Raw genomic sequence first — 14,891 nt, forward strand, 5'->3', positions numbered from 1 at the left:
AACGTTAACTACATAGCTATACTGCTGTTCTACCCTTGAACGTCTCGCGCCCTTATATGCGTATCTGAAATTATCTTATCTCTACATTAAATAATATCTTAATTGCTCGTTACATATGGTATATCGATTCGTTGCGGTATCATTATTCGTTTAAATCATAATTATCTTTTTTACTTCATGATATCGAATTGCCTTTACGGTAACAAATGCAAAATGTGAATTAATCGCTACGTAATAACCAACGGCAGGTATCGCGTAAAGAATTACATCTCTCCTGCGAAGCGATCATTAGATCCTATTCGGATGACTCAGCGTCCTTATAAATCGACTCACGCATAGCTCGCTCCTTAATAGCCAATTACTTTGTGCCCTAGTATAATTAGGTCTTTTTCCGATCCTTGACTCTCAAAAGCTTTAATCTTCTTCCTATCTCAGGTGATCCCTCGCACCTTCACTATCCGCCTGGTAGCGATCTTAAATCGTTAAAATGTATGCGCGCGATAGAGCAGCCTTTGAAAACGATCTCTGAAATCAGATCTCCAATTAACGCACGCAGACAACGTAGTTGAAACGTGTTATTTTTAAATCTAGATCGATTCGCTATACCGTTATGTGAAAACATTTTACCCAAATATTACTTGATTATTTCTCATGTAATTTAAAAAAGCAGTATTTTCGATAAAACATCATTTTTAATTATTTTACACGCTTTCATTTCTTTTACAAAAAATTCTTTAAGTATTACATATTGGCTGATACTATATTCATCCATCTTTAGCGCGGCAGACGGCGTTAAAGAAGCATGAAAATTCAAGTCACGAGCATGATTGCGGTAATCCATGATGGCAATCAGTCAGCTCGCGCGGTGTATGTGATAGATCGGATGATCGTCGTGTGTCGCCTCGTATGAGGGATCGTTTCGATTTGCATCCCTCGTGCGGGGAATAATGCATAAGAGAGTTGACATTTGAAGCTGCTCGAGCCGTGGTAACGATATCAGCGCATTGCGATTAATTTTATATCGCGTTTCTAGAACAAATATTATCGATGTATTGTATTACACGCGTATTACGCAATAGTACAAAACTTAATTAAGTCACTTTTATCGATTAACTTTTTCTTTCCAATCAAATTAGCTTTTCGTGCGAATGATTATGAAATTCTATGAAAAGTGAAGAAGAAAAAATTTTTTTTCACGTACGACGAGTTTTCTGTAACATGTGATGTAACACTTAAAGTCCCTGACTCTCTTGAATTCTTTGGCCGGTTATAAATCGATTTTTTTTCTTTCTCAAAAATATCAAGGCATCTATTAGGTGTATAATACTTTGCTTCCGCCGTTTTCCTATAGATGGCTTTAGCGGTAAGTAATGGTCGGAATAAATAGATCATAGACGTCATGCGATAAACTTGGGCATCTGTCAACATAATCCCATAGAAACATTAGTCGATTTGTGTCCGCGTCATAAAGTTATTCTCGATTGAAAATGTCAGTTTACGAGCCAAATTCTCGTCATTTGCGGGAGGTTTTAATTTTCTGCTTCAATATGAAGAAATCTGCGGCTGAGGCTCATCGAATGCTTTCAAATACTTACGGTGAAGCCGCTATTAGCGAAAGAACGTGTCGTGAGTGGTTTCAACGCTTCAAGAGTCAAAGTCAAAAAGAATTGCCACGATCATTGGGAGTGGACAATACTTTGAATCATAAATGTATAACCAGTTTTTTACAATAAAGCCTCGAATTTCGGAAAAACAACGGCGGAAGCAAAGTTGTACACCTAATATAATTTTTGAATTATAATAAGCGATCAAGAATTATCTGAGATGTAATCTTTTTAAATGAACAAATATGTGGATAATAAAATCATATATGCTCCTCGGTTAATTTGAATACATTTTACTTTGATAGAATTTTAATTTGAGATTCTCAAGTTAGAAAAATATATAATGGGATGCGTAAAAAATATTTATTTTGTCGCGATGCAAATCTCGTTTCTTTTCACGAAACGCACGAATGATTTTCATTTCGAAAACGTGATAGAAGCGCGATCACGAGGCCTGCATTTACGTATGAATTCTCGTAGGGAGTAATTTGATACGACAAAAGGCTCGAGTGATCTTGCGTGGACGATAGTAGTACGATTTGTCAATCGGCCGGCAGGTAAAAGAACTCTCACTCCGGTCTTCCTTTCTCTCTCTCTCTCTCTCTCTTGTACCCTTTCTCCCGCTGGACACGAATCGCCTTCCAAGCTGACGATGCCTATCAGCGTCATTAGGCAAGTGGGTGCTCTATCGGACTGAGAACTTATTGGGAAAATTTATAGCGGAAACTCGTGACTTCCCATTTGTGTTAGTTCTCGAGACTTTTCGTAACATTGCTACTATTACGAGCCGCCTTCCCTTAGGTAGTTATTTGTATCTTATACTTGCTTCTCGAGAAACTCCCGACTTTCTTCACAATGACCGTTCGGTGAAGAGAGTTTTATGTTCCTTGACTTATATCGCGTAATCGCGCGCGTCGTCCTATCTTCGTTTGCGCGTTTCCTCGCGTCATTTTGTCTGTTTATTTATCGCTCATCAACGTACCTGTGGGCCGCTTCGCCGATAAAACGACGATTCGTATGCCGAACGACGAGAGATCAGGGTGATAACGGACGCGCTCGACACCGTAAGAGAATTAAAGCGGGGTACTAGGTTATCTTGGGGATTTGCGTCGGTGCGTGGCAGATTTAATTGATTACAAATTGGTGCAGGATTCGCGGTCGCACATTCGCCGCTTCGGCACAGCCTTGTTTTTCAGCAGATAAATTAAATCGTCCTTTTCACTTCGGACTTTGTTACATTTTAACCGTTCCTCCTGCTTCTTTTTTTCTTTCCTTTTTCGGCCGCTCCATGACACTACGGAGCCTTATATGAGCCGCCACGTATCCTATCTCTCTCTCTCTCTCTCTCTCTCTTCTCCTTTTTCCTGACCGTCGTCGCGGACAAATTCCTCGCAATCAATTCTCAACGAGCTTATCACTTCCAATTCGATATATTTTATCGCGGCCGAGGCCGAGTGCACGAGCTAAAGTCGTTCAATTCTCGTTGCATTCCGACAAATTCAAGCACCAATTCATATGTACGACGTGATAACGCGATTCGAGCGTACCCCATGATAACGCAATCATTCGTATGCCGAGCGTCGGCACGATGGTAATCGCTTCTCTATCTCACGCGATGAGCATAAAGACGAAGAAGGGACTCTAACGCGGAACACTCTTGGGTTAAAATATCCTCGGGTAGATATCTAATTGATCACCAATACAAAAGAGTGACCACTGCACGCGAGAGTCGTTTTCGTATAAACATGTTAATGGCAGTTTCCGATAATAAACTAGCGGCAATTACGTATCGTGCGCAATCGTGTCCCTAGGCATCTCCGTGTTCAACTATTGCTTAAGTAAAAGGTAAAGGCGAGATCGAGAAAGGAGACAGAAAAGGAAATAAGAGCGAGAGATAGGTTAGAATGAGATGACAAAATAAAAAAAGAAAAAAAACAAAAAGACGTACCGAGATACGGCGGAGAGGGATAAGGAGCAGAAAAATCGACCGAGAGCGCGGTGAGCGGGGGATGAGACAACGAAAGAAAACGAGAGTAAGAGGGGAAAAAGGGAAACGACGAAAGGGAGACTCGATCGGACCGCGAGACGCGTGCTTTATACGCCGATGCGTATAGGGAGAGAAGCCGAGGTTGGTTGGTGATAGTGACGATGGTGACGAAGGAGATCGGGGTAGAGAATGGGGCGGGGAGGGGGGAGAGGGCGAGCGAGACGAGAGTGGAGGGAGGTTCGGTAAAGAGGGAAGGGTTAGTAGCTCTTGTAACGCTATCGACCCTGTCGCTGTACATCACGTCGACACCATCCTAGTTCGCTCATTTCAGATCGCGGGTGTAGTAGGAGTCGGCTTCTGCGCCATTACTTCGGTCGCCGATCCTATACGCACGCACGCACGCACGCACGCCACTCGCGCGCGCACACACGCGCGTGACACATTGCGACGTGAGTGTGAGCTACGTATATGCAGGTTGCACGCGAGCGTGAACGGATGAAGGAAGGGTGAGGGGCGCGGCTGTAAAGGAACGCGGTGCATTATGTATCCTGGCAGCACGCTCCTTCGGAGATGCGATGCCGATTGCGCGAGAAATCAGCGCATTCCCGCTGGTAATATCAGCGAAATTTATACACGGCGGATGATAGCGAAAACTCGTGACGTTTCCGTAGCTTCCAGTAGGGATTGTTTCAGCCTGCTTCCACGCGCGAAGATCCGAATGGTCTGCGAATAAGATCAGTATCCTCGATGCCGAGATCTCGGAATGAGATTTTACGAGCGTCGAAGACATAAACGATCCAATAGATATTCAACTCGATGTGATACACCATAGCACTGCTACTATTCTCTGTATAGGGAGAAATGTCGATAGATAAGCTATGATAATAGAAAATTTAGGACAGTTATCGTCAAATGTATAAAATTCGTATTTAGAACGGAATACTTGTTTCGCAGAAATTTTCAAGCTCTAAAATTATTTTAAAAACAATTTCGATCCTCATTTACAAGACACTCTGAGCATCCGTTTCGGATTCCCGACGAATCGATTTAAACGAACGACGTTTTATAAACGTGCCTGCCACAGGATATCGCTCGCATTAATTTATTAGATATGCGAATTTTCAGGTGGTTTCTTAAAGTGACACGAATATTCGACGTAGAAATTTATTTCGTAAACTTATTGTCTCGATTCCAGAATGCACGATGGGCAATTGCTAAAGTAATAACTCGCGGATTATTTTAGACGTTTCTTCGTTAAAAAATTATCAATAGCGATTTTTCATCAATATCACACTAGCGGCAAAAAGACGCATAAATAGCGCATTGATGTGACTCGCGTTTAAGCAGTATATAGGTAATGGATCGACATTGTGTCAAATCACTGTACATATGTATTTCTACCTTCATTAATATCTTTATCAATAGTTTTATTAATATCTACTGCTCAACATAGTATCCATGCCTTTTTTTTTTTTTTTGCAGTCTGTGTACAGCCGGCCTTGCGGAAGTAAAGTTGTATAAGCGTACTATTGTTCTATAAAATGATTACGTACGCTTATAGTATCAATACTCGAATTTAAAACTTTGATACGTATTTATACGCACAATATATTGGATGATTGCATAAGTTCGTGCCCGATTTTCGTAGATGGCATTAAGTTACTGCATGGCGGAGTTCTATTGTTTTCGTGTGGTAATTGTTGCTTACACCGAATAGATGACGTTGTCTTATGTCAATTTAGCGTCAGACATTGTTCAGATAAGTCCATTTGTGCATAAGAGAAATCATTAAAAATGGAGAACGAAAGGTGCATTTGCGGCATGTAATGCTATATGAATTTCGGAAAGGCGTGAGTGTTGGGATTGCACGAAAAAATATTCAAAGCGTTTATTTGGACCGCGCTCCTGCTCTCCGAACAGTCAAAAAGTGGTTTGGCAGATTTCGAAATGGTGATTTCAACATGGAGGATCAACCCCGCTCTGGACGGCCCTCTGGCATCGATGATGACATTGTGCATGCCTTAGTGGAAAGAAACCCAAGGATTACAACTGAGGATATTGCTGAGAGGCTGAACATCGATAATTCAACCGCTTTTCGTCATTTAAAAAAGCTTGGATACATTTCCAAGCTTGATACGTGGGTGCCGCATCTCCTGACTGAAAGGAATAAGCTGCAGGAAAACTGCAGGAGTTGCAATGGGAACATCTGCAGCATCCGCCATATTCTCCAGATATTGCGCCTTCAGATTTTTATCTGTTCCGGTCTTTGCGGAATAGTTTAAATGGCAAGAATCTCAATTCCGAGGAAGCTGTCGAACCTAACCACCTTAGAAACTTTTTTCAAGAAAAACCAAGTTCTTTCTTCAAAGATGGAATCGACAAGCTTATAGATCGTTGGAAAACCATTGTAGAAAAGAATGGAGACTATATAATTGATTAATAAAAGTGTTATCTCTAAAATATAATCTATTGAAGTTTATATTTAAATCGGACACGAACTTATGCAATCACCCAATATATACGAATGACACCGGCGATTACGTACTGAATTAAAAAAAAATTGTTCTCTACTTCTTCTAGATATTGCTACATTGATATCTTGATATATGTATGATAATATGATATTTATATGGATAACCTGTACGTATTTTTCGCTTCTACCTGTTTACTTATGTCAGAGAATAATTATTGGATATAAGAGCAGAAACTGTGCACGTCACATCCGAGTGAATTCTCCCTCCCGGACTCCCGGCCGAATTCTAATATCCTCGCAGCTCGTTGAATCGTGAGCGCGATGCACGCGACCACGCGATCGCCCAATCATTCGCTCTATTTCTCACCCCTTCGTACCGAAAACCCCCGGGAGTCGTTTTCGGGCGATGCCGCGGCTGATCCGTACGCGGTCGCCGTGGGCTAACCCGGCGGAGCGTGAGACGCGCGAGAACGTCTGTTTCTGGTAGGATATCTCGCGACCATTTCCATTTAATTGATCGTCCTGAAACGTTGGCGCGTATACGTGCCCCTCCGTGGATCGAAGGCGATATCGGGACGGCGATTTCAATGGGCAGCGGACGAGCCAATTAGCTCCGTCCCAATGCTCAGGTATTCTCTTTCCCTCATACCGCAGCTTCGCTCTTTCTTTCTCGTTCTCTTGCACTCTCTACTCTCTTCTTTATATTATCTTTCCGTTAGTCTTTCTTCCTGTGTCTCCCTTATTTGTTTTCTTTCTTTATCGCTTCGCTGACTTAACTCCTTTATCCCATATCTCTCTCTCTCCCTCTCTCTCTCTTTCAGTTTCTGCTGCCAGGCCAAACTCCCGATCTATATGCGACCTGGAAGGCTTCCGGACTGAAGCGGGATATTACAGACCCCTCTTTCGCCCCGGACACGAGAACACAGAAAACCGGGATCCTATCTTATCCGCGGAGAAGTTTATAGCCCGGTCGACTCTAATTGGGCGAGAAATCATCGGGCACTCCTTTTCTCCGTCCGCACGTTCAAAAGGACTCTCACTAATTCACGATTTCTCGCGTATTATTGCCGGACCGTGCCACCGCCACCCTCTCCCCCCCCCCCCTTAACTCCTTTCGTCGTTCTGTCAAACACCTTCTCTTTCTTCCTTCTGGATTCTTGGCAACGAGCGGACATCGTTCTGATAGGATTCAACGGTCACGATAAATCGACGCTTAAACTGAACAGCGTATTCGAATGTTTTTATACAGTGTGCCTACGTATATTCATATTTTACAAGAATTGAGATGTATAGCTGAATAAAGAGTTGAGACGAGGCAAAATTATATAGGTGTATAATCACCGCGACATAATCGATTGGCTGACTTAATTAAATATCGCGTATTGTTTAATTATAATATAATGTATTGTTTAATAATAATTATGACTTAATTATATATATATATATTGTTTTCTATCAATTGTTCTTCCAATTATTTCACATAGTTGAAGGGGATTTTGAGAATGATTCCAATACGGATAAACAAAAATGTTTTATATAATCTGTATAAGCAATCTGCTTGTCAACAAAGTATCTGCCTTGTTTCATTTTATCACCGTGTAATAAAAATTTGCGAATCAATTTACCGTGTACTCTAACTCCTTCTTAAAAAAATTGATTCAACGAGAGAGTTAATTATCTCGAATAAAAATTTTGGGGCAGTTGTTAATCGCGCGCATAAATCCCGCCTTAAGGGGAGGTGAGTTCGTCGATTCAAACGGAAACGGGTTCATATTTATTTTCTCTTTATCACGTTGAAATACAATACAATATTTTCTCGCGAACGGACGCGACGGAAGTGGCTTTTAACGCAATTTAACGGCGAATAACGAACGGCCCGCGTCCCTGCCTGTCGGTGTAATCCCCCTCGTCCTAATTCTCGTTAACATCCGAATATCTCAGTTTAAGCGAACTGTGGACGGTTAACGCCCGGCGCGGTAACGGACGATTCGAAGCGAGCGCGCGATTTACCGCGCGCGAGGAGGTGCGCCAGGCAATATCTTATCGAGCAAGGGAGGAGGTGACTTTAACGTCGACCTCCTCTCATCCCTCGCACTCTGTGTCGGTGAGCAATCGGCGGCCAAGACGGGGCCCGACCGTTGCCCGCCGAGGGAATAAGATCGTTAATCTTACCGCGCACCGATCGGGCGCAGATAGTAATTGTTACGTTCTGCTTTCCCGTGGCCGATCGTTCGAGCGTGTCCGACGAGAGACTCCTCCAACACCTGAGGACTCAAACCCGTCTCCCTCTCTCTCTCTCTCTCTTTCTCTCTCACGCATCTCCGCGTTCTATCCTCCCATCTTTGTTCCTCCACAGGCGCGCGCGCGCGCGCCCTCGCTCGTTCGTTTCTCTAAGTCTAAGTTTGCGTCAGGAGTCGCCGACCGATCCTCACCCATCACTGACGTTAATGCCTCCGGCGTCTAATCTATTGGTATTACGATGCCGCCGATATCTGTTTGCCACTCTTTTGCCAACTATTCGCGTTGGATCTTTTTGAGCGTCCGTATATAACGATGACGGATGAATGAAATCGCGCGCGCGGAAGTTGAATCGGCCCAAGCGAAAAAAAAACTCACAATCAGCGAGAAAGATTAAAGTAATGATGATTCGCAGCAAGCGTGAGCAATGTGGAAAATTAAAAGACCGTTTAATTAACAGGAAATTAATAAGTTTCTTTTTCTTCATTCGACGAGTCTCGCGCGTAATCATTACTACATACACCGTTGTTTATGGTCAATAATATAATAAAAGAAACCACGAGAATCTTTTGCTTGAATGAGGGAACCGCCGCGATCTAGCGATCCTTTATACCCAAAATTTCTGGTCTCCTTATTGGGTATCCACCACCTGTTCCACCTTCGAAGGAAGGCTCGAATTACTTTCTCGCCTCGAAATCCACAAGCCCTATATCCCACAACTTCGTGGCTTTTCGCGGGGTTTCTTCGTGCCTTTATACACCGATGCCGACGAGATTGTCATACAGCCCTTTCACTCGCGCGCAAATAGAAGCAGGTTCCCCGTTCGGTCCCAAAAAAGAGGAGATACGCGCGCGAAAAGGTACGTCGATCCGTCGTGTTAACGCCATTAACGAGTCCGCTCGTATTACATGCTCGGCGACGCGATCTCGCTTCTTCGCGTTCAGCTTCATCCTCTCCTCTCCTCTCCTCTTCTCTCCAGTCATCCCCCTGATCTTCGCCGTGTCTGCCCTTCTCGTCCTACCGTGCGCGTTATTCTCGGCTCGTGAAGCCGAGAGCGTGGCCATAAATTCGCCGCTCGCGTTGACGCGGGCCACGATATCCGAAATGTCGCGCGGATCCAATGTTTTCGTGCTCTCGACGGCAACAGGCGATTCCACCGGTGCCGAGGTAGACGAGAGTGTCGCTCGAAGAAACCAGTTTCGCGCTCGGATTCCTTATTTGCGAGCTCGACGAAACCGTAGATTCGAGTTAATCGTCGATGAGAGCCTTCTCGCGCGCTTTTTCTCCCGTTTCCCCTTCTCTTTCCCACAATTCGTATACGCGCCTTCGAGCGGTCTCCTAACCTGTATCATCATCGACGTCTACCGTGGAATGAAATTGTTCCGGTAACAATCGTGAAATATTTAATTTGTATCATGGGTGTGAAATAGATTTTTAATAGGAAAATCTCAAGACGAGAGAAAGAGAGAGAGAGAGAGAATACGCGATAATGAATATTTCCGCAATAATTAACTTAAATGATTGTGAAATAAAAGAGGTGGACGATAAGATCATGTTTAATTCTCAGGAAATCGCAAATAATACTAATCGGCAAATTTTTACTGTGTTCTATGAAACATTGAACAGATTAAAATTATTAGAGAGACTCTCTCTCTCTCTCTCTCTCTCTCTTTGGGTATGCAATACCCGCGTAGCGAAATATCTTGTATACCGGAGAGAAGATATGCGGAAATATATTCCGCCAAGGATAATTGCCGTAGAATATAAATCGAAAAGTATCTAGAGCTACTGTTGCGATAGCAATTATTTTACATATTGATATCCACAGCAATTTCAATGTAAATCGATAAAGATATGTATAGTCCGGAGAGCAAACACAGTGATCAAATCCAAGTTATTGTAGAAAAAAAAAACACCTCGTATTTTTCTATAGGTTATCTGTTTTTAATTTCACGCCTTATGCGTATAATCGAAGTAATTTTTTAGAACGGAAAGAAATGAGTTAGTTATTAAGTAATTAAGTGTCGAAAATATTATAATCGATTTTATTTTATTTTTTTATTTTTATCTTTATTTTATTTTATTTTTTTTTTTAACCTTATTTATGACCTTAGGATTGGAAGGAAATTGATTCGACAAGATGAGATCATCGGAGATATTTATGTAAATTTATTTCAATATAATATATTATATTTTGTGCGAATATATTCGATGGGTAGCCGAAAATTGTTTTAGGGAATAGTTGGAAAGAAAATTTTTGTAAGAGTTTTCGCAAAGGAAAATTATTTGTGTGACGCCAGATATGTATATGTAGATATTTACAAAATAAAAGATTCATTTAAATAAACGTTACTTTTTAACAGATATTTCATACAGGATTATCTGCGTTTTCGCTTACGTCTATTTCAAATATTTAGATAACGCACACCTCTAATTCATAATGATTCGCTAGGACTAGTTTCGAATGAGTTCGAACGATCTCACTCTTTGCTCGTAATACCATTTTATGTATTCTCGATTCACACGAGCAGGTTTGAGCGAATTAATAGCGTTTGCTTTTGCCACGAGAATACGCATGGTTCGCCTACGTAATCTACAATAATAATTACAGTGACACTGATGACGTTGCGTTTTGATATTATACAGATCGCAGCAGTTATATATATTCGCAATTGTAATTGTAAGAAATCGTGTCCGTGTTTGTAATAAGTAGTTCCATAGGCGTTAAAGATTTCAAATGATAGAGAAGAGCCGAGCCCGTTATCGGGCTAAAGAAAGATGAGAGAATATAATAAGTATACGTTGTTACATCTGATATTACACGACGATAATTCACGCCGTGATTCAGTTCATTGCCGATTCAGCACGTTATCGATTTACCAGGCGTGTACTATCGATGTTTCGGATCGACGAACACACGACTTTCCACGGTTAGTTAATCTTAGTATAATCCGAGCACCATAGAGCGAAAGAATATTTTTTTTCACCTTTCCACTTACTCGATCACTTGGAGCACACCGATAAAATTACATATTTATCCGATTGAGATACATAAATAAATAGCAACGTGCAACCGTACGATAGATATTCCGATCTCGTTGAAAAATGTCACTTCAGATTCGACGGCCATGTCGATCGAGACCGAACTGACGTGTCGCGTCGCATTTTAACGATCGTGCTTCGTCAATTCCAACGGTTGTTGATCAGTCCAATGATCCCTCCAAGCGACCGGCGGCGACGACGGCGCATCCTGATCGGAATCCTGCACGTCGATCTCCTCGTCCTCGTCTTCATTCTGATCGTAGCGTATCCCGTGCGCCGATCCCGGTCTCGGATCAAATCCTGATCCATGTCGTTCGTATACGGGACTGGCTGGTCTCGAGAGTCCGGACGAATCGTCGCCCACTAGCTGACTGATCATGCGGAAGGCGCTGGGTTTCCTCTCCGTTTTCTTCTGTATGGATTCCAGCCTGTCAATCCTCTCGGATCTGTCGAGATTTGGCTCCCTAGTCGCGGAATTGGCGACGACCGCGCGGAATGCGCTACTTTCGCCGCCCATGCCGGCGATGGAGCAACCGGATGTACGCTGGCCGATTTCCATAGCGGACGTAGCGGAGTGCGGTTGCTGCTGCGGCTGCGGCTGCGGCGGTTGCGGTGGTGGCGGTGGTGGCGAGCGCTTTAAGAGGTTCATGCGCTGGTGACGACGCCACTTTGCCCGTCTGTTGGAAAACCAAACCTAAGAGTCACGAGTTAGGTCGTTAGAACGCTCGTGATCAAGTCGGATAATCGGTAATTCGAGAACGACGCGACCGTTCTCCCCGCAGGGTCCGCTCCAACGTCGATAAACGATCGAATTAGACCCCGCATATTTCGTCGCGTCGGTCCTTCATTCTTTTATATCTACGAGTAGTGGATCCTTACCTGAACGCGCGCTTCCGAAAGTGACGTTTTCGAGGCAAGACGCTCGCGCGTCGATACGCAAGGGTAATGCGATCTCTCGAACTCCTTTTCGAGCTCTTCAAGCTGTTCCGGACTGAAAGTCGTGCGGTTGCGTCGGAATTTCGGCTGCTCCGAACCGTCTAAACTTCCGTCATCCCCCTCACCGTCTGCGCATTAATAAAAGCACGTTTTCTATCGACTGTACCATATGTCTGAGTACAACCTCCGTTTGAAATAAAACATTCTTTACTTAGCGCCGAATTTTAACAAAACTTGTAATATATCAATAGATATGACAAGTAGACAAATTCATTTCTATAATATCTATATATTGTATTATAGATTGTATTATACGAAAATAATTTAATTTGAAAAGAAAATACAAAATATAGTAGACATTCTGGAAATTCAATGTATGGAAAACTTTCAATCGCTATCTTTCGTTTACACAAAGCGCAAATATTAATTGCCGTAGGCAAGAAATTCTCGATAATAGAATATTCGGTTCAAATCAATTCGTATACGAATATTATAATAATAAACGACTATTCTCATTTCTATTATCACGATTATATGCAAAATCCGCATTTAATTGCATCTTATCGTTCGAAATTTAATCTACTCGAACGAAAACGTTCAAATCTTTGAAAATATTTCCTCAAAATCACGTAGTGCATCTTCGCTCCTTCTAAAGGATAGGAAAAATTCCGTAGACGTCGAGATCTCGAAAGAGCGCGAAAAGCGATGCGAGCTCTTCGAGTCCCTACTTCTTGTCCCACCTTGCAGGTATCCTCGAGCGATGACGTCGGCGGCGTGAAGAGCGTGCTCGGAGGTGCCCGCGGCGGACGCGGATGCGGCCGCGGCCGCAGCGGCCGCCGCACCGGGACTCAACGACGGCGGTAGAAGCAGCGCCGACGCGGCCGCGCCGGATATGCCGGTCGCGAGAGGCGGCAGCATCCACGGATGGCCGGCCGGGCCCGCCGGTGTCGGCCAACCCGCCGGCAGGTGATGGCTCGTCGTCGGATGCTGGTGCGAGTTGAAGTAAGGATGCGGCCCGGCGGCCGCGTACAGCCCGTAACCGGCGGCCCGCGCGAATTCCGCGGCCGCGCGTTCCGCCGCGCGATTCCGCAGTATCCGGTTGATGCTGCTGACCGACGGTGCGGTCGCGTTACTGCAAACACCTGAAACAAGGCGGGTGACGATGCCTCGGTCAACAAGGGGAAGTCACGAATGCCATCGGAAATCTCGTTATAAGCGCGTAGAGCTTTTAAGATACTTTCCCTTCCGTATTTTCGCCTCGTTATCGTTAATTCGAGCTCGATGCAAATTCTGATATTACGTTTTCGAATTTTCTCGACGCATCGCGTACAGCAAGGCCGTTTACGTATGTCCTTAAAGTTTACCGGCAATTGTAATGAGATTCGTGTTAGCACGAAGAACGAAGTATGTATGTCAAGCAATAAGGTCGCGGAAACGCGTTTCTTAATTCTTTCTAAATTATATGTTATACTCATATGTGTGTCTGTAATCACGGACGGTTTGCATTCGCATGGCTCCACAGAGGACGAGCATAATTAAGTATATAAAGAAACACGCTAGTTTATGTATCGCGCTGACGAAGACTTGACGTTAAGCGCGTTCTGCGAAAAATCCTAGTCAATGTCAATGTTAGTCGATCTGTCTTTGGGTTTACGCTTGACGATTATTGCTTCGTCGCAATCTTTTAATCTTTCGATCATTATTTATGATTGATTTATTTCAATTTATTTTTAATTTATATTTTTTAGACGGTGCATTTTATGATAAGGGAGTCGATCCGCCCAAAAAGCGACATCATTATCTTACCCTCCGAGATTAACCTCTCTCGAATCTCCCAAGCGAAGATGGTCGGGTTCTCCCTTTTATATTGTTCGATCTTGGCGACGACGGCCGGTGTCGCTACTTTTGGTTTACTGCCACCGATCAGACCCGGCGGGCGTAGCGTACCTGGAACATAGGATAAAACGATCTTCAAGGACGCGGTGCATTGGTAAAAGTCCTGGCCCGCGATAAAATCGCTGCTAAATGGCGCGCCGCGGTATGCTGCATTTATATTTTTGCATCCTATTTCGCAGACTTGGTCACGCCAAAAATCACAAAGCTCGCGGTAATTCCCGAAAATCACGCGATGCACGCGCCTCGGAATCCGAACGTATCTTTCGCGGACATGATCGATGTGAACGAAATGATAATTATAATGTTATAAATACACCGTGTGTGATTGTGTTATAATTTCTCGCATTCTTAGACATCCGATTGCCTCGAATACCGCATCGTATTTCATATATACAGGGTGGCCCCGAACGTTCCCCAGCCAGACTTTGAGATCTTATAGGAAATTTAATTCTGAACAAAAAATTTCCTATAAACACGGATCGAAAAATGCTTTCGTCAACATAAACCATTGAACAATTTGATCTATATTAATAGTGTTATTCGCATTATAAGTTTACGAAAAATTTTCTTTCGAATTATACATCCTATATAAGATATACTTTGCAAATCAAAGGAATTTTAATCGCACTTAACATCAACAATATGATTTGATATTATAGCATACAAATACCCTCAATAAACTCTATAATAGTGTAATTTGTGATATACAATATTC

At 43.1% G+C, this 14,891-nt stretch overlaps 1 protein-coding gene across 2 annotated transcripts in view; it reads right to left on the reverse strand.

Moving 5' to 3' along the window:
• Positions 1-10,457: 10,457 nt before the first annotated feature.
• Eyg (eyegone) overlaps positions 10,458-14,891 on the reverse strand; it is a 31,350-nt gene continuing 26,916 nt past the window's right edge. Inside the window, exons 3-6 of one of the 2 annotated variants that reach the window (XM_070307538.1) lie at positions 14,087-14,227; positions 13,021-13,422; positions 12,224-12,408; positions 10,458-12,038 (exon numbers count right to left, since the gene is read on the reverse strand). In XM_070307538.1, coding sequence (XP_070163639.1) covers positions 11,469-12,038; positions 12,224-12,408; positions 13,021-13,422; positions 14,087-14,227 — 1,298 coding nt within the window. In that variant the 3' untranslated portion in view covers positions 10,458-11,468. The remainder of the gene's footprint in view (positions 12,039-12,223; positions 12,409-13,020; positions 13,423-14,086; positions 14,228-14,891) is intronic. The other variant, XM_070307539.1, reaches the window with a different exon arrangement.

This window comes from Polyergus mexicanus, unplaced genomic scaffold (assembly GCF_030449975.1).
Source record: "Polyergus mexicanus isolate NDT 795.1 unplaced genomic scaffold, iyPolMexi1.0 SCAF_14, whole genome shotgun sequence".
NCBI lineage: Eukaryota > Metazoa > Arthropoda > Insecta > Hymenoptera > Formicidae > Polyergus > Polyergus mexicanus.